This window comes from Aedes albopictus, chromosome 2, assembly GCF_035046485.1.
Source record: "Aedes albopictus strain Foshan chromosome 2, AalbF5, whole genome shotgun sequence".
NCBI lineage: Eukaryota > Metazoa > Arthropoda > Insecta > Diptera > Culicidae > Aedes > Aedes albopictus.
The window spans coordinates 463,053,437-463,076,629 of NC_085137.1; the positions used below are offsets into that span (position 1 = coordinate 463,053,437).

At 41.8% G+C, this 23,193-nt stretch overlaps 1 protein-coding gene and 1 pseudogene across 1 annotated transcript; one reads left to right on the plus strand and one right to left on the minus strand.

Annotated features, from left to right (window-relative positions):
* Positions 1-3,252: 3,252 nt before the first annotated feature.
* On the minus strand, positions 3,253-4,215 carry LOC109421955 (small ribosomal subunit protein eS4-like; annotated as a pseudogene).
* A 14,618-nt stretch (positions 4,216-18,833) lies between these two features.
* LOC134288618 (terminal uridylyltransferase Tailor-like) lies at positions 18,834-21,482 on the plus strand. The gene is made up of 3 exons (XM_062853973.1): positions 18,834-19,098; positions 19,179-19,866; positions 19,930-21,482. Exons 2-3 carry the CDS (start codon positions 19,190-19,192, stop codon positions 21,239-21,241), a joined length of 1,989 nt encoding a protein of 662 aa, XP_062709957.1. The 5' UTR covers positions 18,834-19,098; positions 19,179-19,189; the 3' UTR covers positions 21,242-21,482.
* Positions 21,483-23,193: the final 1,711 nt, after the last annotated feature.

Consider the following 23,193-nt stretch of genomic DNA (forward strand, 5'->3'; position numbering starts at 1 on the left):
AAATTACCACTTGAGGATAGTTTTTAACAAAACTTTTTCATCAAACTGGACACTGATGTTCATAGCCATGTTTAAGAAAGACTGATCATAGCAGGTTATGCTGTACAGCTGTCACAAATTTTGAAACCTGCGTCCAGAAAGCATCAAGAAGTTGATCAAAACTGAAAACAGTGCTGTAATGGTTCATTACGCAACGCAAATCAGTGCTGTAATGAACCATTACCGCACTACTAATGTGATAAGGGAAAATAGGCCTTTTCCTACAAGTTTTCAAGTCTAGCCGCACAAGATGTTCATATTGACCAATCCAGATGCCTGTGTGGTAGTGGTTTGTGTTCAAACTTCCCGTGTTAAGAATTTGTAAGAACTTTGTAAACAACTTTTGTTATTCCGTATATGGATAGATAGGCTTGCATTAGATTTCGTGAGTTAAAATTTGGAGAACTCAATATTACCATTTTCTAAGGGTTTTGTTTGATTTTGGATTTGTCGAAATGACGTTTTTCGCATTGTTAGGAACACTTAGGAAATTCAAATGATAATATTTCCCCTGGCTAAGTTTACAGGGGTTGACGGTATTAAAGTGAAGGTGTTTCATTTTCATTATTGTTGTATATGCCAATATATTCAATATATTTATTCAAATTGAACTTCAGATTTTATTTATGTTGACCCATCCCCCCACATAATAGTTCTTTATGCAACGAGTCGCAAAAAGATGTTTTTTTCAGCACGAGTCGTACATTTATCCAATAAGGTTTGCCGAGTTGGATAAATACGAAGTTTTTTTTGGGAAAAATAAATTTTGCAACGAGTTGAATATAAATTTTTATGCAATCCAGTATCATAATTTATGTTTTGCGCAACTCATTTTGGTGTCATAATAGAGGTTGCTGATGATTGAAATCTGTCTCTTTCTAGGGGCAAGACACTGTGCAAACGAGAGTAACTCCATAGACTAATTTCAAGACCTCGATGTACCATAGAAAACGATCAAATTTTCGGTGACCAGTCCGGTACCCAATAAATATTCATAACCGTGTATTTTTTTCCGTGTAAATTGCCTTTTGTGTAAATTTTATTTAGCGTGTTACACTGATCTGACAGCTCTGACAGTAAGGGACTAATCATAAATTACGTAAAGTGAGTACCGAGGATTGTTCACAATCTGCGAACTTGACTGCGGAAAAAATTGCGACCATGACGCCGCTGGTAACTCTGAGAAATTCTGAGTAACACTTTTCACCAATGATCGACGAAATTTGTTGAAAAACACCCCTAAAACTGCAAGAAAAGCGAGATATCGGGCAATATTGTTTTGATTTTGCGATAAATCAGGCAACACCCATGTAAAAACAGGAGCGATCCGGAGGAATTCTGAGCAACTCTGTGACGGAAAATGTACTCTCCAGCACAGTGTCTTGCCCCAAGGTCTCTTTCTAGCTCACATGTTTTCATCAGGAAACTGCTTCCTGATGAAAACATGTGAACTAGAAAGAGACAGATTTCAATCATCAGTAACCTCTATGGCCAATTTCCCGATCTGGATCAGTGGGCAACTGAAATGAGTTGCATAATGAAAAATAATTGTATGAACATTATCGAAGACGGCTAATAACAAGACAGACATCTACCCTCTTGCTCCATATACTTTGGGAGATACAAGCACACTAGCGCCGCGAACGACTTCAGGGAACAACATCATGAATGAGTGTGCGTGCGATACTACAATTTACGTGTACGTATTAGCATGTACACGCACACAATCATGTTTTAATGTTCCTGTGAATCGTTGAGGGCGTTCCAACCATGTCGCTTGCGACAGGGTGGGAGCTGGCTGTCTTGTTATTAGCCGTCTTCGACATTATGCAACTCAAATGAGTTCCATTATGAAAAAAAAAATCATTGAACAAAATGTTGTATGGAACTCGTTGCAAAACTCGATTTCTTCAGCACTCTTCGTATTTATCCAACTCGGCAAGCCTCATTGGATAAATGTACGACTCGTGCTGAAACAATCATGAACATTATGCAACTATTATTATGAGTTGCATTAAATATGAACGAGTGTGAAAAAGAAGATCATTATTGTCGTCGCGGTTGACACGCGACAATCGATTTTTCTCCAAATCCATACGTGAAACCCAACGTCGGACGTAGTGCGCTGGGCAGCGGATTTGGCCCTCTATCCAGCGCACTTTGCCCGACGTACGTCCGACGCTCGGTTTAGGAGAAAAATCGATTTTCGCGTGTCAAAAATTCCGATTTTCAACTGCACGAACAATAATATCACATTATGATAAATACTGAAATAAGTAAGGGCTTGTTCACAAATGTCATAACGCTGGAGGGGGTGGGTGGGTGTTCTTCATGGTGTTACAGCTCGAACAAAAAAAAATTCTTCTCATATAAACAATGTTACGAAGGGGTGGGTGGGTGTTAAAAAAAGGCCAATTTTGGCGTTATGACATTTGTGAATGAACCCTAATAGGGCACTGCACTGTTTTGATTTTGTATGGGATTTTGACGTTTCTTGGCCTTGTTGTTTACAAAATTTCTGGAAGAGTGAAAGAGAAGGAGAGAACTTCGTGCAGTGCCCTATACAAAAATTGCATAATAGTTATTTATACAACGAGTTGCAAAATGATGATTTTTACAGCACGAGTCGTACATTTATCCAACGAGGCTTGCTGAGTTGGATAAATACGATGAGGTGTGTAAAAATCGAGTTTTGCAACGAGTTGCATGCAACATTTTTTGTAATGACCAAAATTATTTACTAGAATATGATCATTTCCGTCAGTACCATCATAGACTTAAGTTGGTACCATCATGTTTCGCGGAAGTTCAATGAGACCGACCACATGCTTCAACATACCTACACAGCAAAAAAAGTTGTTGAATATTACATCGAAATCGCTGCAACCAGGTCATTACATCGATTGATGATTATTACACAGCCCGATGTACTCGACGGCTGTTGATGTAATAAACAGATCCGATGTAAATCTTGCGATGTAATTTATTCGACGTACATTTATACGACGTGAATGAAGCGATGTAAAATGGAAACGATTTGAAAGGCCCTTCTATAGCCGATTAAATTGCATTTTCATTCTTTTTCGCTTAGAATGTTGTATAGCTGAAGTAAATACTAGATCTATACTAAATTCAAATCGAAAAAGAATAAAAACACAATTTAATCAGCAATAGAAGAGACGGCAATGAACAATCAATAAACACAAAAACAACTAAGCGTTGAACTATAAAGTTTATTGCTTTTTTATTATTTTTGTCCCAAGAGGGATAGAGCCTGCACATAAACTTAATATTTATTAAGCATTTACAAATGAAATGAGAGCTTTCTTTACATGCAGAACAATACTACCTATATATCTCGAGAAAATCCAAAATATTTATGTTACGAAAATAGCCTAAACCAATCGGAAATTGAACCTCGCTTGCATACCGATTTGGTTATGCGGGCCTTTGTACACATGTATTCCATCTTTCTTAATAGTGAGCAGCTTTTCTGGCCATTCGCTTGACAACCTTGCTTCTTGGCAGCGATATGAAAGCTTTGGTGGGTTTGTCGATGATGAAAACGTTGGTCAGACGGGTGGCGAATACGTGTTCGTTGGCATTCTCGAAGTACACGATTTCTCACGATCCCAAGTGCTTGTCACGCTGGATCCTAGTTCCGCAACGAACAAAATTCTGATAGATGGTCATACATGCACATATCGGGTTCGAGCTTGAGCACGTCCATCCCCCGTGGCGATATCGTAGCGAATCGAATCATTCTGGTGGATGCTCAGATCCGGAAAGTGGGTTATGATAAACGGCACCTTCTTTAGGCCTATCTGGACGCATTTCACCTTCAGGAGCTTGTACATGGCTTCCTCCGGGTAGTACGGTGAACATCAAAACAACGCCGTATATCAAAGAGTGATGACATCCATGAATCCGGCCGGGTAGTTGGGGTCAATGCGACATCCATTTAGATGTGACGCTGCAGATCTTGGTGACCTCGATCAAGACGTATTTCTGACGACTCAAGCAGTTTGGACCAGTGGATCGACGCGGGGCAAAGGCAACTCTGGAGGCGTTCAAACGCTTCAAATGTTTTTTTCGGTACCATCTTGACACTTTAGAACGAAAAGGAAACGATTATTCCCGACGGCGCCAGGGATAATACAACACTGACTCGAACATGGCTGCGTAGCCATCCTGGAAATAAACATTATAAACATATAAATATGATTAACCATCAATTATGTATTAGAAATAGATCAATAATTAAAAAAGAAGGGGAGTTTATCAGGAATATCTCCGGGAGTTCCTCGGAAATTCTTACAGGAGTTCCTGGGCATTTGTTTTTCAGGAGCTCCTCGATAACACTTATAACACTAATAACTGTTTCGAAATCAGCGCTAAATTGTGCTTCAAAAATTTTGGTCGTTGACAGAAGTTCACGACTTTCGTTTTATTTTGTAAACTAGTGTAATTCATCCTGGAGTTCCAAGGGTATTCCTTCCCCGGAAATTATGTAGGAGTTACTCCAGGAATTTCTGTTAGAGGTCCTCGGGAATTCCTCAAGGAGTTCTTCAGAAAGTCCTACAGGAGTTCCTCGGGGATTGGTGCAGAAGTTCCTCGGGAAGTCCTCCAAGAGTTGATCGGGAGTTCCTCGGGTATACCTCCAGGAGCTCCTCGGAAATTCTTCCAATAGCTCCTCGTGAATTCCTTGGTAGTATTTCCAGGAGATCCCCGGTAATTCATTCAGGAGTTTCAAGGATATTCCTTCAGTAGTGCACCGGGAGTTTTATCAGGAGTTCCTCCAGGAATTGCTCGAGAATTCCTTCAGGAGTTCTTCCAGCAGCTCCATTGGAAATCTTCGAAAATTTCTCCTGGAATCCTAAAGAACACCTCTAGAATTTCCACGTAAATTTCTCCGGGAGTTCCTGGGGAATTCCTTCAGGAGCTCCTAGGGAATTCATCCAAGAGTTCCTCGGGAAATCATTCAGAAGTTCCTTGGCAATTTTTCAAGTAGCTCCTCGGAGTTTGATCCAGGAATTCCAAGGTTATTCCTTTCCCAGGGAATTTCTGCAGGAGTTTCTCCGGAAATTTCTGCTGGAGGACCTTTGGAATTCTTCCAGTACCTCCTCGGGAATTCGCCCAGGTTTTCCTCGGGAATTCCTCGGCACTATTCCCAGGAGCTTCCCGCAACTCATCCAAAAGTTTCAAGGATATACCACAGACAAACAGACGTAACACTTCGAACATTTTTCGATTCAAATCATAGTCACGGAAACATATTCGCCCAATGCTAAATGACTATGTTTGGCTGACCACCAACTAGGTGGCGGTAGTGAGCAAACGTCAAACTCGAACAAAAACGATGCGAGCGCTACGGTTGGGCAGTTGGCCAACTATCCAATTTTGAAAAAGACCGTTAAATCGGTGTACGATGGGAATTATCAGAGTGTTACGTCTGTTTGTCTGTGGATATACCTTCAGAAGTTGCTCGGGAATGTCTCCAGGAGTTCCTCCCGCAGTTCCACTGATTTTTCTCCTCGGGATTTCCTCCAGAAGTTCCACTGCAATTCCTACTAGAGTTCGTTGGAAATTCCTTCAGAAGTTCATCGGAAATTCTTCCAAGTGTACCTCGTGAATCCCTCAGAAATTGTTCCAGAATTCCTCGAGAATCCCTCCAGAAGTTGCTCTGGAATTCTTCCTAAAGTTCATCAGAAATTCGTTCAGTAGTGCCTCGTGAATTCTTTCAGGAGTTTCTCGGAAATTCTTCCTCCAGGAGTGTCTCAAAAATTTCTCCAGGAGTTCCTCAGAAATTTCTACGAAGTTTCACGAAATTCCTGCAGGAGATTCCCAAGGAACTCCTGGGGTCAATTCCAAAGGAACTCCTGGAGGTACTGCCGAGGAACTCCTGAAGCAATTCCCGAAAAATCAGGAAGGGATGTACGAAGAACTCCTAGAAAAAATCCCAAGGAGCCCCTGGAGGAATTCCAAAGCAACTCTGGGAGGAATTTCCGAGGAAATCCAGGAGGAACTACTGGAGATATTTCCAGGGAACTTCCGGAGGAATTTTCGAGGATCTCCATTTCTCAAGAAACTCCTGGAGCTATTCCCGGGGAACTCCTGAAAAAAATCTCGGAGGTGTTCCCGAGGAGCTTCAGGAGAAATTTTCGAGGAAATCCAGGAGGAATTTCTGGAGAACTCCTGGAGGAATTCCCATAGAATTCCAGCAGAACTTCAGAAGGAATTCCCCGAGATTCCCTGGAGGAATTCCCGAGGAACTCCCAGAGGTTTTCCCGAGGAAATCCAGGAGGATTTTCCGAGGATCTCATGAAACAATTTTCGAGGAACTCCTGGAGCATTTCCTAGGACACTCCTGGAGAAATTTCCAAGAAACACCTGGAAGAATTTCCTAGGAATTCCTGGAGGAATCCCCGAGGAGCTCCTGGAGTAATTTTCGAGGAACTCCAGGAGGAATTTCCGAGATACTTCTGAAGCACTTCCCGAGGAACTTCTAAAGGAGTTTCCAAGGAACTCTTGGAGATATTTCCGGGGGAACCTTGAAGGAATTCACGGGGAATTTTTGAAAATATACTCGAAAAACTGCTGGGGGAATTTCTGAGGAACTCGTAAAGGAATTCCTGAATGAATTCAGAAGAACACCAGGAAGAATTTTTGAGGAGCTCCTGGAGATATTTCCGGGAAACTCCTGTAGGAATTACCGAGGAATTTCTGGAGATATTTTCGAGCTGGAGGAATTTCTGAGGATCTACTGAAGGGATTCCTGGACAAACTCAGAGGAACACTATGAAATTTCCGATGAACTCCTGGAGGAATTCCAGAGGAACTCTTGGAGGAATTATCGAGGAATGTCTCCATGGAGATATTCTCGAGGAACTCCTGGAGAAATTCCAGAAGAACACCTGAAAGAACTCCCGAGGAACTCCTGAAGGAATTTCCGAGGAACTCCTGGAGATATGTCCGAGAAACTCCTGGAGATATATCCGCGGAACTCCCGGAAGAATTATCGAGGAATTTCTGGAGATATTCCCGGGGAACTGTTGGAGGAATATCTGAGAAACTAGTGAAGCCATTCCCGAAGAATTCCTCGAGCAATTTCAAAGGAACACCCAGAGGAATCCCCGAGGAGCTCCTGGAGTAATTTCCGAGGAACTCCAGGAGGAATTTCCGAGATACTTCTGAAGCATTTCCCAAAGATCTTCTAAAGGAATGTCTAAGGCACTCCTGGAGAAATTTCCGGGAAAATCCTGAAGGAATTCTCGTCGATTTTTTGGGAATATACTAAAGAAACTGCTGAAGGAATTTCCGAGGAACTCGTGAAGGAATTTCTGAATGAATTCAGAGGAAGAAAGAAGAATTTCCGAGGAACTCCTGGAGATATTTCCAGGGAACTCCTGGAGGAATTACCGTGGATTTCTGGAGATATTCTCGAGGAATTGCAGGAGGAATTTCTGAGAAACTCCTGGAAGGATTTCCCAAGAATACCTGGAAGAATTCCCGAAAAACTCCTGAAGGAATTTCCGAAGAACTTCTGGAGATATTTTCCGGGGAATTCCTGGAGGAATTATCGAGAAGTTTTTGAAGATATTCGCGAGGAAATGCTGGAGGAATTTCTGAGGAACTCGTGAAGGAATTTCTGGACGAACTCGAGGAACTCCAAGGAATTCCAGAGGAACTCTTGGAGGAGTTTAAAGGAACTCTTGGAGATATTTCCGGGAAACTCCTGGATGAATTATCGAGGAATTTCTGGAGATATTCTTGAGGACCTGCTGGAGGAATAACTGAGGAACTCCTGAAGGAATTCCCAAAGAACTTCTGCTGGAATTTCATAGGAACTTCTGGAGATATTTCCGGGGAACTTTTGGAGGAATTATTGAGTTATTTCTGGAGATATTCTCGAGGAACTGCTGGAGGAATTTCTGAGGAACTAGCGAAGGAATTTCTGGACGATTGATTGATTGATTTATCTTTATTCGAGAGACTTTCAGCCCTTGGCTGGTTCGTCTCTTTTTCTGGACGAACTCAGAGCAATACCAAGAGGAATTCCCGAGGAAGTTCAAAAGGAATTTCCAAGGAACTCTTGGAGGAAGTTCAGAAGGATTTTCCGAGGAACTTCTGGAAGAATTTCAGAGGAACTCTTGGAGATATTTCCGGGGAACTCCTGGAAGAATTATCGAGGAATTTCTGCATGGAGATATTGTCGAGGAACTGCTGGAGGTATTTCTGAGGAACTCCTGGAGAAATTCCAGAAGAACACCTGGAAGAATACCCGAGGAAGTCCAGGAGGAATTTCCGAGGAATACCTGGAGGAATGTACGAGGAACTCCTAGAGATATTTCCGGGGAACTCCCGAAACAATTATCGAGCAGTTTCTGGAGATATTCTCGAAAAAACTGCTTAAGGACTTTCTGAGAAATTAGTGGAGGAATTCCTGGACGAACTCAGAGGAACACCAAGAGGAATTCCAGAGGAAGTTCAGACACATTCTAAAAGAAATTCCTGGAGGTATTTCCGGGGAACTCCTGGAACAATTATCGTGGAATTTTTGGAGATATTCTCGAGGAACTGCAGAAGGAATTTCTGAGGAACTTCTGGAGGAACTTACGAAGAACACCTGGAAGAATTCCCGAGGAACTTCTTAAGGAATTTTCGAGGAACTCCTGGAGATATTTCCGGGGAACTTCTGGAGGAATTCTCCATGAGTTTCTGAAGATATTCTCGAGAAATCACAGTTTTTGAGAAACTCGTGGAGAAAGTCCCGTGGAATTCCAGGAGGAATTTCCGAGGAAGTCAGGGATCAATACCCGGGGAGCTCCTGTAGGAATTCCTGAGGAACCCCAGGAGGAATTTCCGAGGATTTTCTGGAGCAATTCCAGAGCAACTTCTGGAGGAATTCCTGAGGAACACATGGAGATATTTCCGGGGAACTCCTGGAAGAATTGGGTTCTTTGAGGGTATCTAGCTTATTTCATAATCAGAATCTCCGTATAAAAAAAAATAGTCGAAATCCAAAATTTCATAATTTTTGGTGCCCGGGAACTATTTTTAAAATGCATTTAAAGTTTGTATGGAGAATTTTTTTGTTCGGGCTGAACTGTCATTTTATCGATTGAACTCATTCTATCCACGGAAATTAAAACTGTTTTGTTTATTTAACCATCAAAACAAAGGAATTGGAACGCAATAAAATCACGTTATACTTAGAAAAATTACCTCTTTCGATTAGGCTATAGAAAACAGCAATATTTAATACTTTAAACAACCCAATTATCGAGAAATTTTTGGAGATATTCTCGAGGAACTGCTAGAGGAATTCCAAAAGAACACCTGGAATAATTCCCGAGGAACTCCTGTTGATATTTCCGGGGAATTCCTGGAGGAATTATCATGGAATTTCTTAACTTATTCTCGAGGAACTGCAGTAGGAATTTCTGAGGAACTCTTGGAGAAATTCCTGAAAAACACCTGGAAAAATTCCCTAGGAACTCCTTAAGGAATTTCCGAGAAACTCCTGGAGACATTTTCGGGGAGGAATTTCTGAAGATATTCTCGAGGAGCTCTTGGAGGAATTTCCGAGGAACTCGTGGAGGAAGCCCCGTGGAATTTCAGAAGTAACTTCCGAGGAAGCCATCCCAAGTAACAATTATACTTTTGTGGCAATCCTGAAGTTATTTCTAAGATTGAATAATAAAACTTAGCAATAAAGCTCTTTGTTCTGCAAATCCGAGATTAAATAGGCATAAAATATCCATAAGACTAATCTGGCCCACTCTTCAGGAGATCTTCAAGGCTGCTTTTGAAGACTGCTTTGAAACTAGTTGTATTTATGTACTTACACTGATGATTGATTATAAGAACTTCATGAAACTTTAATAAGAATAGCTTGAGGCATGTTGATCTTTTAGCTGTCTTTCTCAAAAGTGCTAATAGTGCATAATAAATGAAATCTTTTACCTAAGCATTTTTCCGATGCGAACTAGTTTTGTTTCATGGATGAAATGTTAAATGAACTATGAATTAATTTTCATCAAATTGAAATGGCTAAACCATTTAAATTGCCTGACAGATCATTGATGACAGGGAATCAAAATTGTCCGTGCCATACCCACTTTGTCGTTGATATGCCACCCAAAACATACGAAAATAACAAAGCGCCTCAAAAACAATATCATTCATTAACATACGAAGACATAAATTTCCTATAAAAACAAAAGTCTACGCCACTTTTTCAATTCTTTCTAAACATGGCTGTCGTTCCAAGCGAACAAAAGTCATGCAGCCGCCATCAATTGTTATTACCTTTAATCCAAACCACCTCAAAACAATGATGGAACCAAGTCGCCTTGCATGAAATCTCCAACATCTATTGAAGATTGATTTTACTAGTGATAATCTTAAGGCAGATTTATTCATCTTAAATGAAACTTATTCGTTTTATTCAAGAGTAACAGCCTTTGACAATTGTTTGTTTACCTTTTTGGAGCTTGAAAGTTGTTCCTGTACATTTTGTGTCAGGAAGTGCCGATTATATTATAGTTTCGTGTATTTAATTAGTGCATTACTAAAATTTACTAGCATTACACTATTTAGCATGAGCATGCGAAGAGTCACAGTAAGTACCCATTTCATTTTTGATTCAAGTTGCTGTGGCCTGTGTGAGTAACTGGCTGAAGGTGGGACGACACCAGCAAGCTACTCGCATTTTTGATTGGCTCAGGGTGTCGACTCAATTTTGAAAATCAAATTCCCTGACTTTCCCTGACTTTCCAGTCTATTTCACTGAAACTTCCAGGTCATGTAAATTCAAGCTTAACCCGAGAGCGGTCGCGTCGTGTACTGAGTACACGCACCATGAAAAAAGCACGCTTGTGGAACACAGGGTGTGCGTGGTGTCGCTGAGGATGGCCGAAGACGCGACTGCTCGAGGGTTAATGATGTCTGATAATGAGATGATATAAAATTCTCTGAATTTTCCTGTTTTTTTAAGTGGAAAAATAGAAGAAAAAAACAAGCAAAGTTCACAAGATCTTTTCCAAGATTTCTAAGCCATATTGACAGTTTTTCTTCAGAATTCCTGATACGCTGTGCTGGAAATAATTTAGGACCTGTCAACCAATAACTCCTTAATTTAGATAAAATCTATTTAGAAGACCAACTATTTTTTTAAATAACGCCAAAATTACAACTAGGATGTTCGAAAGACATTATCCCTAGGACATCATAAGAATGACAGCTTGACTTTGTTTTATAAATTAGAGCTACTCCAGATGCTCAAATACTGTGGATGCCATTTTGTCGCATATTTGATAGATTTAAATTTGAAAAAGATCTCAAAAATTAAATCTTGATTTCCGCGCAACACGGTACGAAAATCTTTCAGCAAAAATTCATCCAAAAATCCTGCAATATTATTTTTAATAAAGGTGTAAACAAGTACGGATAACGTATTGGGAATATCTGAATTAAGTTTATAAACTTATTTGTCTAAAACTTTATGAATCCTGTAACTTTCTATGGAAAATCCTCTAAGGGTATGTTCCAATTGTAGAATTAAAATTAATTTTCACTTAAACTTGTCAGTTCGATAATTATTTCCTTAGGAGAACTGTCAAGTTTAAGTGTCGAACTGTCAAATTTTAATAAAAATTAATTTTAATTCGCCAATTGGAACAGACCCTAAAAGGTCTGCCGCAATGCCGACAAACTCGCTTAGAACTCCTTTAGATTTTTTTTCTCGAAATTTCACCACATTTATTTTTTTTTAGAAATTATATATTAACGATACTTTTAAAAGCTCCATCAAACTTTTGAATATTCGTACAGATTTTTTTTTGCTATTCTCTACCTGATACTTCTAGCATTGATTGAATTTCTGTTGTATCCAAAAATAATATTAACAGGATGTCTAGCAGATTATGTTTCGAAATTCTTTCAAAATTATTTAAAAAACTAGGAACTGCTGCATGAATTCCCTAAGAAGAACTTTTAGGAGATTCATAGTCCTGTCTTCGTTACATACGTTATTATCTAGATATATTTGAAATTTTTCAAATACTTTTGATGGATAGATTTTTAACCCAGAAATCTGTTTAGAATTTTCTAGTCAAGTGTTTATCTACTTAAGTCTCAAACAATTTGCAATTCTGTTGGTACCTATATCTTTGATAAAATCATCGCTAGATTTTTTCCAATTATTCTCGGATTTTTTTTATGGTTTCTCTAGTGCAGACTTTTTAAGATCTATGAAGAATTTCTTGCAAAACTCAGATTCTGCTTTTTTTCAGATTTTAACCCACATATTATGATCATACAGTTAAACTTGCATATAATACTATCTGGTACGCATCATTGATGATATGCCGGGATTATTACTAGGGATTCATCAAAGATTTATCCAGAAATTAAATTCATCAGTGGTCTGTACAACAAATTTCCGAGCATCTTAAGACTGAATTCATCAATAAATTCATTAGAACCCATCAGGTATCTCTCAGAACGCTATTGCCAATGAATGGGCCTTTTAATTTTAGGCTTATTTGCTCTGAAATGGACTTAAAAAAGAGGTGACATGAAATAAGACCTAATGATAAAATTCAGAACAGCATTACGTTAACTGAATTTGTAGTACAAAACTCAGGTTTAAGATTATACATTGATTTGGTCGTAAGTCAGAATCATGGATTGAACAGTTTAAACTTTAAAGAAACAATACAGCCATTTTTTTCCAAATTCCATAACTGTATGAACTTGTATAACTCAAATACATCGTTTTATGATTATCATGAAAATTTTTCCCTGACCATCAACAAAATTCCCTGACTTTCCCTGACTTTCCAGGTCCAAAAATAAATTCCCTGACATTCCCTGACTTTCCAGGTTTTTCCAGGTAGTCGACACCCTGTTGGCTATAAAATGAATATTTCGTCGATATGACTACTTTTGAGCACCAAAACGGCTAAATTAACAGTGAGCAAAAATGTTTGAGTGTTTATATTTGCATAAGAAAGCCAATTTGTTGCATAATTTCTTATTTCAAATAATAAGATAGTTCGTTGTTTTATTATTCCTCTTAGTTCTTGTTCCAGGGTAGAGGCTCTAGCTCAAGAATTGAAAGCTTTAAGAAGTTTTTAAAGGAGAACAACTCAGATGAATTGTACTTTAATAAACGAAGCATAAACTTTTAATAAAATTGGCAGATGTTATGTGTTGAAAATAACTTCAAATACGTCTTAAAACTTATTATAAGATTAAATGCCTTAGTGAATCAAGTTGTTTTATGCGCGATTTTCATAATTAACTTGAAGACAACTTAAAAACCGCATGCGAACGGAGATTATTTTCTCTTGATAAAAACAACTATAAATGTTTCATGAATTCTTCATGCAATGATAAAGCTTCTATAAAAATAAACAAATCTAAAAGGAATTTAAATTGTTACTTGGGATGGATGAATACCCGGGGAAATCCTGAAGGAATTCCCTTGGAACTCCAGGAGGAATTTTCGAGGAACTCCTACAGCAATTCCTGAAGAACTCCTGGAGATATTTCCGGGGAACTCCTGGAAGAATTATCGAGAAATTTATGGAGATATTCTCGAGGAACTGCTGGAGAAATTTCTGATGAACTCCTGGAGGAATTCCCGAAGAACACTTGGAAGAATTCCCGAGGAACTCCTGAAAGAATTTCCGAGAAACTCCTGGAGCAATTACTGCGGAACTTATGGAGGAATTTCTGAGGTACTCCTGGAGATATATCCATGGAATTCCTGGAGGAATTATCGAGGAATTTCTGGACATATTCTCGAGGAACTGCTGAAGGAATTTCTGAGGAACTCGTGAAGTAATTCCCGTGGAATTCCAGGAGGTATTTCCGTAGAATTTCAGTAGGAATTCCCGAGGAACTCCTGGAGTAATTTCCGAGGAGCTCCTGGAGGAATTCCCAAGGAACTCATGGGTGAATACCCGGGAAACTTCTCGAGGGAATTCCCGAGGAACTACTAGAGCAGTTCCCGAGGAACTCCTGGAGATATTTCCGGGGAACTCCTGGAGGAATTCTCCAGGAATTTCTGAAGATATTCTCGAGGAGCTCTTGGAAGAATTTCCGAGGAACTCGTGAAGGAAGTCCCGTGGAATTTCAGAAGTAATTTCCGAGGAAGCCATGGATGAATACCCGGGGAAATCCTGAAGGAATTCCCTTGGAACTCCAGGAGGAATTTTCGAGGAACTCCTACAGCAATTCCTGAAGAACTCCTGGAGATATTTCCGGGGAACTCCTGGAAGAATTATCGAGAAATTTATGGAGATATTCTCGAGGAACTGCTGGAGAAATTTCTGATGAACTCCTGGAGGAATTCCCGAAGAACACTTGGAAGAATTCCCGAGGAACTCCTGAAAGAATTTCCGAGGAACTCCTAGAGCAATTACTGCGGAACTAATGGAGGAATTTCTGAGGTACTCCTGGAGATATATCCGTGGAATTCCTGGAGGAATTATCGAGGAATTTCTGGAGATATTCTCGAGGAACTGCTGAAGGAATTTCTGAGGAACTCATGAAGAAATTCCTGGAGGAATTCCGAGGAAAATCAGAAGGATTACCCGAAGAACTCCAGGAGGAATTCCAGAGGAACTCTTGGAGGAATTTACAAGGAATTCCTGGAGATATTTCGGGGGAACTCTTGGAGGAATTCGCTAGGAGCTTCTGGAGGAATTCTCGAAGAACACATGGAAGGAACTCCTGAAGAAATTCCCGAGGAACTCCTGGAAATATTTCCGAGAAACTTTTGGAAGAATTATCGAGGAATTTCTGGAGATATGCTCGAGGAACTGCTGGAGGAATTTCTGAGGAACTCGTGAAGGAATTCAGAGGAACACCAGGGGGAGTTTCTGAGCAACTTCCGTTGGAATTCCCGAGGAACTGCTGGAGAAATTCCCGAAAAACACCTGGAAGAATTCTCGAGGAACTCCTGGAGGAATTTTGGAGGAACACGTGGCAGAATTATAGAGGAACTCTTGAGGAATTTACAAGGAACTCCTGAAGATATTTCCGTGAAGCTCCTGAAGGAATCCTCGATAAAATTTTTAATAAATTCCTAAGGAACTCCTGGAGAAATTTCCAGGAAACTCCTGGAGGAATTTCCGAGGAACTCCAGGAAGAATTTTCGAGGAACTCCTTGAGATATTTCCGGGGAACGCCTGGAGAAATTCTCCATTATTTCTGAAAATATTCATTAGGAACTCTTGGAGGAATTTCTGAGGAACTCGTGAAGTAATTCCCGTGGAATTCCAGGAGGTATTTCCGTAGAATTTCAGTAGGAATTCCCGAGGAACTCCTGGAATAATTTCCGATGAGCTCCTGGAGGAATTCCCAAGGAACTCATGGGTGAATACCCGGGAAACTTCTCGAGGGAATTCCCGAGGAACTACTAGAGCAGTTCCCGAGGAACTCCTGGTGATATTTCCGGCGAACTCCTGGGAGAATTATCGAGGAATTTCTGAAGATATGCTCGAGGAACTGCTGGAGGAATTTCTGAGGAACTCGTGAAGGAATTCCTGAAAGAATTCAGAGGAACACCAGGGGGAGTTTCCGAGTAACTTCCGTTGGAATTCCCGAGCAACTCCTGGAGAAATTCCTGAAGAACACCTGGAAGAATTCCCGAGGAACTCCTAGAGGAATTTTTGAGGAACACCTGGCGGAATTATTGAGGAACTCTTGAGGAATTTACAAGGAACACCTGAAGATATTTCCGTGAAGCTCCTGAAGGAACACTGATATATGTTGCCCTTTACTGGCATTTACCAGATTTTGCTGGTATGTCATAAACATACAGAAAAACTTGTAGTTAGAAGACACAGAATGTTGCTAATTGACAAATTGAGGGATGAATTTTTGAAAAAAAATCGCGTTATGGTGGGATTCGAACCCACGACCCCGTATTCGCTAGACCGGTGCTTTAACCAACTAAGCCACAGAACAGGTGACAATTCTGCGGAATAGAAAGCCAAACTGAACCCGAGCCCTCACCATGAACATTCACTTTTTAAAAAACCATCTCTCTTTCGGCTTAAATGTCAATCCACAACACAGCCTCGTTTGTACCCAACAACTCCTGGAGAAATTTCCAAGAAACTCCTGGAGGAATTTCCGAGGAAATCCAGTAAGAATTTTCGAGGAACGCCTGGATAAATTCTCCATTAATTTCTGAAGATATTGATGAGGAACTCTTGGAGGAATTTCTAAGGAACTCGTGAAGTAATTCCCGTGGAATTCCAGGAGGAAGTCCCGTGGAATTCCAGGAGGTATTTCCGTCATCCGTGGAATTTCAGTAGCAATTCCCGAGGAACTCCTGGAGTAATTTCCGAGGAACTCCTGGAGGAATTCACGAGGAGCTCCTGGAGGAAATCCTAAGGAACTCATGGGTGAATACCCGGTAAACTGCTGAGGGAATTCCCGAGGAACTCCTGGAGATATTTCCGGCGAACTCCTGGAAAAATTATCGAGGAATTTCTGGAGCGGACAGGACAGCATACATTCGTGCAGACGTCCATAAGCAAAATTGCTTCAACTGCTCTTATACCATCAAACATTCTCAGAACTCCTCAGTATTTTCATATCCTAAATCACAGTAATCTTTACATCTAATCTCTAATTTTAAGGAAATTCCTTAAAAAAAAGCGAAATTTCCTCGAATATTCAAAATTGATGAAAAATGTCAAATGTTATCAAAATATTCTGTCTTTCCAATAATTTGAAACTATAAGTTCAAACATTTGAAGCTGATTCAACGGAGTTATCAATTATCAATAATCTCCCTGGAATAAAGTCATGTGTCAGGCCTGTTTACTTTATTTCTAACATAAATGCTAGTTTCACGAGTTTCACCCATTACGCGTTTCCAAAAATGGGGTCTCCAGTAAGCCTAATGGTTAAGGCTATGGATCGCCAATCCGGAGACGGCGGGTTCAATTCCCGTTCCGGTCGGGGAAAGTTTCTCCCCGGCATAGTGTATCATTGTCCTTGCCTCACAATATACAAATTCATGCCTTGGCAGGCAAAGAAAGCCCTTCAATTAAAAGCTGTGGAAGTGCACATAGAACACTAAGGCCAAGTCCCAGTGGGGACGTAGAGCCACAAAGAAGAAGATGAAGCGTTTCCAAAAAAATATTTACTCGCAAAAGTCATCCTGATTTTCAAAGACCAAATTTGTACAAAAATGCTTTGAGATTGAAAACGCCCCAAATTGAGCACTGAGTAGGATGCTAAGTTTGGGTTAAATATTTTGGAAGATCGTGTCGATGGTGTCTGGATTCGATTACCGGTTAATACAAAATCTTTTGGTAATGCAAACTATCTTGAGATCCCATTATCTTCGACCAAAACAAGATAATTACGGAACCTGTGATTGGCTGACTATACCAGATTACATCAATGCAAAATCCAGCTCGATAAAAATGGTTCTCTTGAAATTAATTTAAAAATTACCTGCAACACTCCTCGCATTTCCCGGAATTAATGTCAGCTTCTCCGTAGCCATCTTCCAAAGCGACGACATCATATGGGCCTCGTAGAAGTCATGTTCCTCTTTAACGGCCTCAGAAAACGATTGAAATTGCGATGCGCTCAGGTCACTGCGATGTCGGCAGCTTTGGATATCATACGCTGGACCTTCCAGATTGACGTCGTGATTCTCAAGTCTCCTGTGCTAGCGATCTTGTGCCAAGGCAATTCCGAACCATCTTTGGCCGGTTAGACGCAGACGGTGGTGATTTCTATCACAAATAGCTGCTCTTCATTTGCTTTCCCCAGCTGGCCTTGGGAGAAGTGGTCCATGGGTTTGGAACCAACTTGCCCGGATCAACGACCTTCAACTCCGAATTGATTTATTTGACCGGGAATTCGACCAGATGAACCGAAAATTGAAATTGGTCGATCAGCAGGAAACTTACCCTTGTTCTTGCCAGGGCGGAGAATATCTTGGCTGGCTGGCGGTTTTCTGAAATCAAGAAACAAACAAATATTGTTATTTTGGGAGATTTTTTGTACTTACTTTTACTTACAAAATAAAATAATTAACAAAAACCAACGACTCGCAACAACTGAGGAGAAAGTTAAAAATGGCCGCTAACTTGCCTGCGCGCTGGCCGACGACAACATCACCGCAGTGTTGCGAGATGCAATATCGCATCGTGAAGAGATGCGATATGGCATTTAGTTTGTGTAATTGTACACATCTTTATCGCAACCAGTTGGTTGCAGCTGTTCATGTGTAATATTCACATTCTTTCGATGTGAATATTACACAAGAACGATGTGAAGGATAACTTATATTTTTATTTTGTGTAATTTCAAGGACGATGTAATTATCAGTCGCGCCGTTGTAATTGTGCATCTAAAAATCACGTTTACATCGGATATTTTGTACATCGACAGTATTACATCGAGGCATATTACATTATTTTTTTCTGTGTAGTTTGGATCAAGCAAGCTGTGCTATAACCGGCACAGTTTTGCAAGCTCTAACCGATGAAACGGTGACAACCAATGTGGAAACTCAGATTATTGATCAAACAATTGCATTATGGTTCATAATGCAACCGAAATGAGTTGCATTATGAACCATAATGCAACTGTTTGATATAGTGCAAAAAAGTAGGCCGTTTCGGTGCCAAAACGGCAAGTGTAAAACAAGAATTTATAGTGCCGAATTGCAAAAAATTACTTTTGATTCGATAGCTGACAATTATTCCCCTGCCGGCGGCCCTGTCTTGACAGCTGTCAAATACATTGCGTTTGTGGCGTTTGTGTTTGTGAATCGGCTGCGTGCAGTTTCCACTTTTCGCATCCATCAGCCAGCGTCCGCAAGACGACAGACGAACAAAAAAGTTAGGATCCAGTTTCGTTGCATCGTATAAAGTTTTCCCGAGGTTTTCGTCTCTAATCCCGCTAAAAGTGTCCTGTTGTTCGGTAGCAGTTCGTCTTGTGATTGTGTTCCTGGATTTTTTGTGGTGAAACGCTTGATTTCTCACCAACGAACAAAGAAAACTCGTGAAGGTAAGGGGCGAAAAATGGCGTGTGAAAGGGGGCCAAGCATGTCTCCTCATCGTGGTTTGTTTGTGATGTTCCACTTTCAGTGCTCAGCGCGATGGCCGATGATCAACAGCAAGCGGGACCATCGAACCAACCGGAACAACAACCGAAGGACGATGGCAGGGAGCAGAAGCCACAAGGCGATGGTAAGGAGCAGAAGCCGCAGGGCAGGAAGCGAAAGCTCTCTGCGAAGCGACAGAACACCAACAAACGTAACAATGGCAACTCAGATACTGAAGTGGACCCGGATCCCGAAAAAATTAGGTTCCTCCTGGATCCGGTTCTGAACGCATTGCGAAGCCTCCTGAATGGCAATGAAAATGAAACTATGAAGGCGCTAATTGCCACTCTTCAACCGTCCCAGATTGAGATAGAGATGGCCCTGACCAAGGTCAAGATGGACTTGGATCGAGTACTTGGCTTCCCGAACAATGCCTACCAAATCTACGACTTTGGTTCCATCAAATCCGGGCTGGCGTTCCGTGATTCGGATTTGGATTTTTACATCCACTATGAAAGGAACAGCGAGAGCAAGCAGGAGCAAACTAAGCTGATCCATATAATTCATGGTCGGATGCTTAGAGACGGGACGTTCCATGGGTTGGTAAAGATTCTGGGTGCGAAAGTGCCCCTGTTGAGGGCCATCCACGGGCCAACCAATTTGACGTGCGACATCAATTTCTCCAATGCTCGTGGGTGCTACAACAGCAAGTTTATATTCGCGGTCACAAGGTAAGAATCGATTGTGTTTAAAACTCCAACAAAAAGTGAATACCAATGCATGTTTACTTCCAGATTTGACCCTCGCATTCATAAGTTGGCAATCATCATCAAGTTCTGGGCCAAGTGCGCCTTCTTGCTAACGAACCACCGTCAGATGAACACCTACTGCATCATCATGATGTTGATTTTCTACTTGCAAACCAAGAAGCTGCCGCTGCTGCCGGCGGTTCAGGACCTGCAGAAGGGTGTTCCTCGGGTGGCATTTGGCCCGTGGAATCTGGGCTACCCGAAGGACATCAAGTTCACGTCGATGAACAAGGAAGCGATCCGGATGCTGCTGCAGAACTTTTTCAAGTATTACTCGACGTTTGAGTTTGAGAAGAATCTGATTTCGCCGTTCGTTGGTCGCTTGTGCGCCGTGGAGGAGATGAAGCAGAAAAAGGTTCGGGAGTTGCAGCCTTACTACCGGGCCGTTGAGCATCAGAACTATCCGGAGTTCAACTACGGAACGCAGATCTCCATCCAGGATCCATTCGAATTGAACATGAACATCGGAGGGGTCTGCAATTCGGCGGCTCACTTTGAGCAGATCAAGCTCAGCTTCAAAACGGCCCACGAGGTAATGTGTGCAAATAATTCGGAACCATTTTCCAAGGTCCTGGAGAATTTGTTCACCAAGACCAAGCGCTACCAGAAACAGACCAAGAATGCGGTCGTTCCGGTTGTTTCCAAGAACGGAACCGTTCCCAAGACGGTGGACGTTTCTGCCCATTGGAGAATCTGTCGGTTGCTCCCGGTTGAGTATGAGCTGTTCATCGTCCGGCAGGTTCTACTGGCCCGGAAAACCGATAAGGAAGCTATCATTACGGAACGGCAGATCAAGGATGTTTGGGCCGATTGCATGCTGGACTTCATCGAGGACATCCTGCAGAAGATTTACCTCTGCAAGGTGGAGCCCATCAAGGACGCAGAACGCGCTTCAAGCGTGCCCAACAATATCCGGAAGGAGGACGTTCGGACGTTCGAGCTATCTTGCGAGCGGCAGGTCATCTTCAAACGAGCCCGGCTCCAAATCAACAACGAGCAAGAGCTGAACAACGAAATCGCCATCAGCAAGAACCGATGGGAGATGAACCGGCCGCTGGTGTTCTCCTCCCGGGTTGACATGTTCAAGTCGAACGACGCCATCGAGTTCCACATTCCGGAGGAGCACCACAAGAACGGATCAATCCGGGTATTTATTGAGTCTTGCTTCTTGACTCAAATCCGGAAATGTATCAAAGGATACTTCAAGGTAATGCTTTACAAAGCGGAAGAAAAAGCTAAAGCGGCTCTAGAGACTGCCGCCATGGAATCCGAAGGACAAGCACAAACTGCTCAGTAAGGACACTTTTGGGACTAAATGTATGGAAGCACTTGAGGATGTGTGACGATGGATGACAGTTTTTAATAACATAAATTATATGTTTCTCTTTTAATGATTCTGATTGAAGTTGTTTTAAGTTCATTGCTATTTTCCTCATTTAGCTTTTATTAATCAAACGTGTGCTAAGTTTGATTAGCCTAAGAAAAGTTCTGTTCATAATTTAATGAAATTGAATAAAAGTACGATTGAGAACAAGAAATGTGTGGAAATCATGTGTGTCGGTGTCGGTGGTGTAGTGTGAAGCGTGGTTGCCTCTCACCCCAGTGGGTCGTGGTTCAATTCCCGTCGACGCCGATGGGATTTTCTGAGACATAAAATCCGTGATCATGTCTTCCCTCGGATAGGAAATAAAGCCGTAGGTCCCGGCCCATATGTTGATGGGTTCGGTATGTAGAGGGTCCCAGGTGTGGTGGCTGTCTCCCTGGGCGTCGGAATTAAAGGCTTAGCCCCTAGACCCAGCCGACGTTAAGCACAACTGGCGCCGAACGGTGCTAGTTGGCCAGAAAAGAAGAAATCATGTGTGGTTTGCTTTGAAAGGCTTTGCGCTTTGATTAAGCGTAAATTTAGGCGAGTACAGCAGGTATTGCTGTTGGATATAGAAACATATCTATAATGCAAAAAAAACCTTGTAATAATAGGGGACAAGCATTAATGTTTGCCACCGCTCTAGTCTTCGCTCCCCATATGCAAATTCCATTTTTATGTATGAAGTGGCGAAGATGGAAGCAGATTTTTAGGAGCGAAATGTAGAGCTTTTGGCTCAGCAGTCTCAAGTCAAGACGTGGTTGGCTTTGTAAAGCTTGTCTTGCCAGAATGTGGAAATCAAACTGCAATTCAGGATCTGTATTCATCAAAAGTGTTCAACTGCGCGTAGAACGCTTCTTCCTCGTCATCAGGTCTCGCTTCGTGTGGGCAGTGGAAGTTGATGATGCTTTAGTTGAAGAAACGGCCCTTAACTCTTAACATGCACATTCTTGCGTTGATCGGCTGCCACCCGATCACACGTTGTCACATCTTGCCCAACACTATAAAACCTGTTCCCAGTTCATTGGTGTTGTCACAGCTTTGGTAAAAGGTAGCCGCTCGATGCCCGCTTTTCCACACTTTCTGTCCCGTCCAACAAAGTTCCTGCAACGCCACGATGTCGAAGTTGCGGGGATGTAGTTCTAGTTCGTCGTAGATTACCCTGTCACATCCTGCGAAACCTAGTGACTTGCAATTCCATGTTCCAAGTTTCCAATCGTAGTCCTTATTTCGTCGCGTGGGTCTTTGCCGATTGTATCGAGTCGCATTTTCTCCTACGTTATTCGCAAAGGGGATTTTTACAGGTGGCTTTTTGGTCCTACGCCAACACTCCTGTCTCGCCGGAGGGCCATCGTGCCAGTTCTGTTTAACGTCCCAACCAACACTGGGACAACCACGCTGATGGGGCTGGATGCCAGTACAGACGCTGCTTGAGCCGCATCTCCTTGGTGAACAGACGCTCGGGTTGTGGGATACCCTATAGTCCATCAGAATACCGCCTAAATTATACCCCTCGATCAGGCGTCAATTGACAGCTACATCACACTCCATAAGCGAACAGTCGGTGTGCGTGCACATGCATTGCGTTGGCTCTACCTCTTTCTTAGGCGAACCATCGGACGAGTCGGACGCATCTTCCCCAGGCTGCGATTGCTACCGCTGCCACCACTTCGGCTTGCTGGGTGACTCTCAGACGACAGCAGAATGATAAACTCCACACGGGTCTTACCTCCTCAATCTAGCTGAAGTCAGAAGGACAACAGTACCCAGGCTGTACTACCAGCTTTGCACACAACTCTTAGCTGGCGGTCTTTGTCATCGCTTGCCCCGTGGAAGCATGAGGTAGAAACTTGTGAGAACCATACCTATGTTGGACGCTCTCCTTA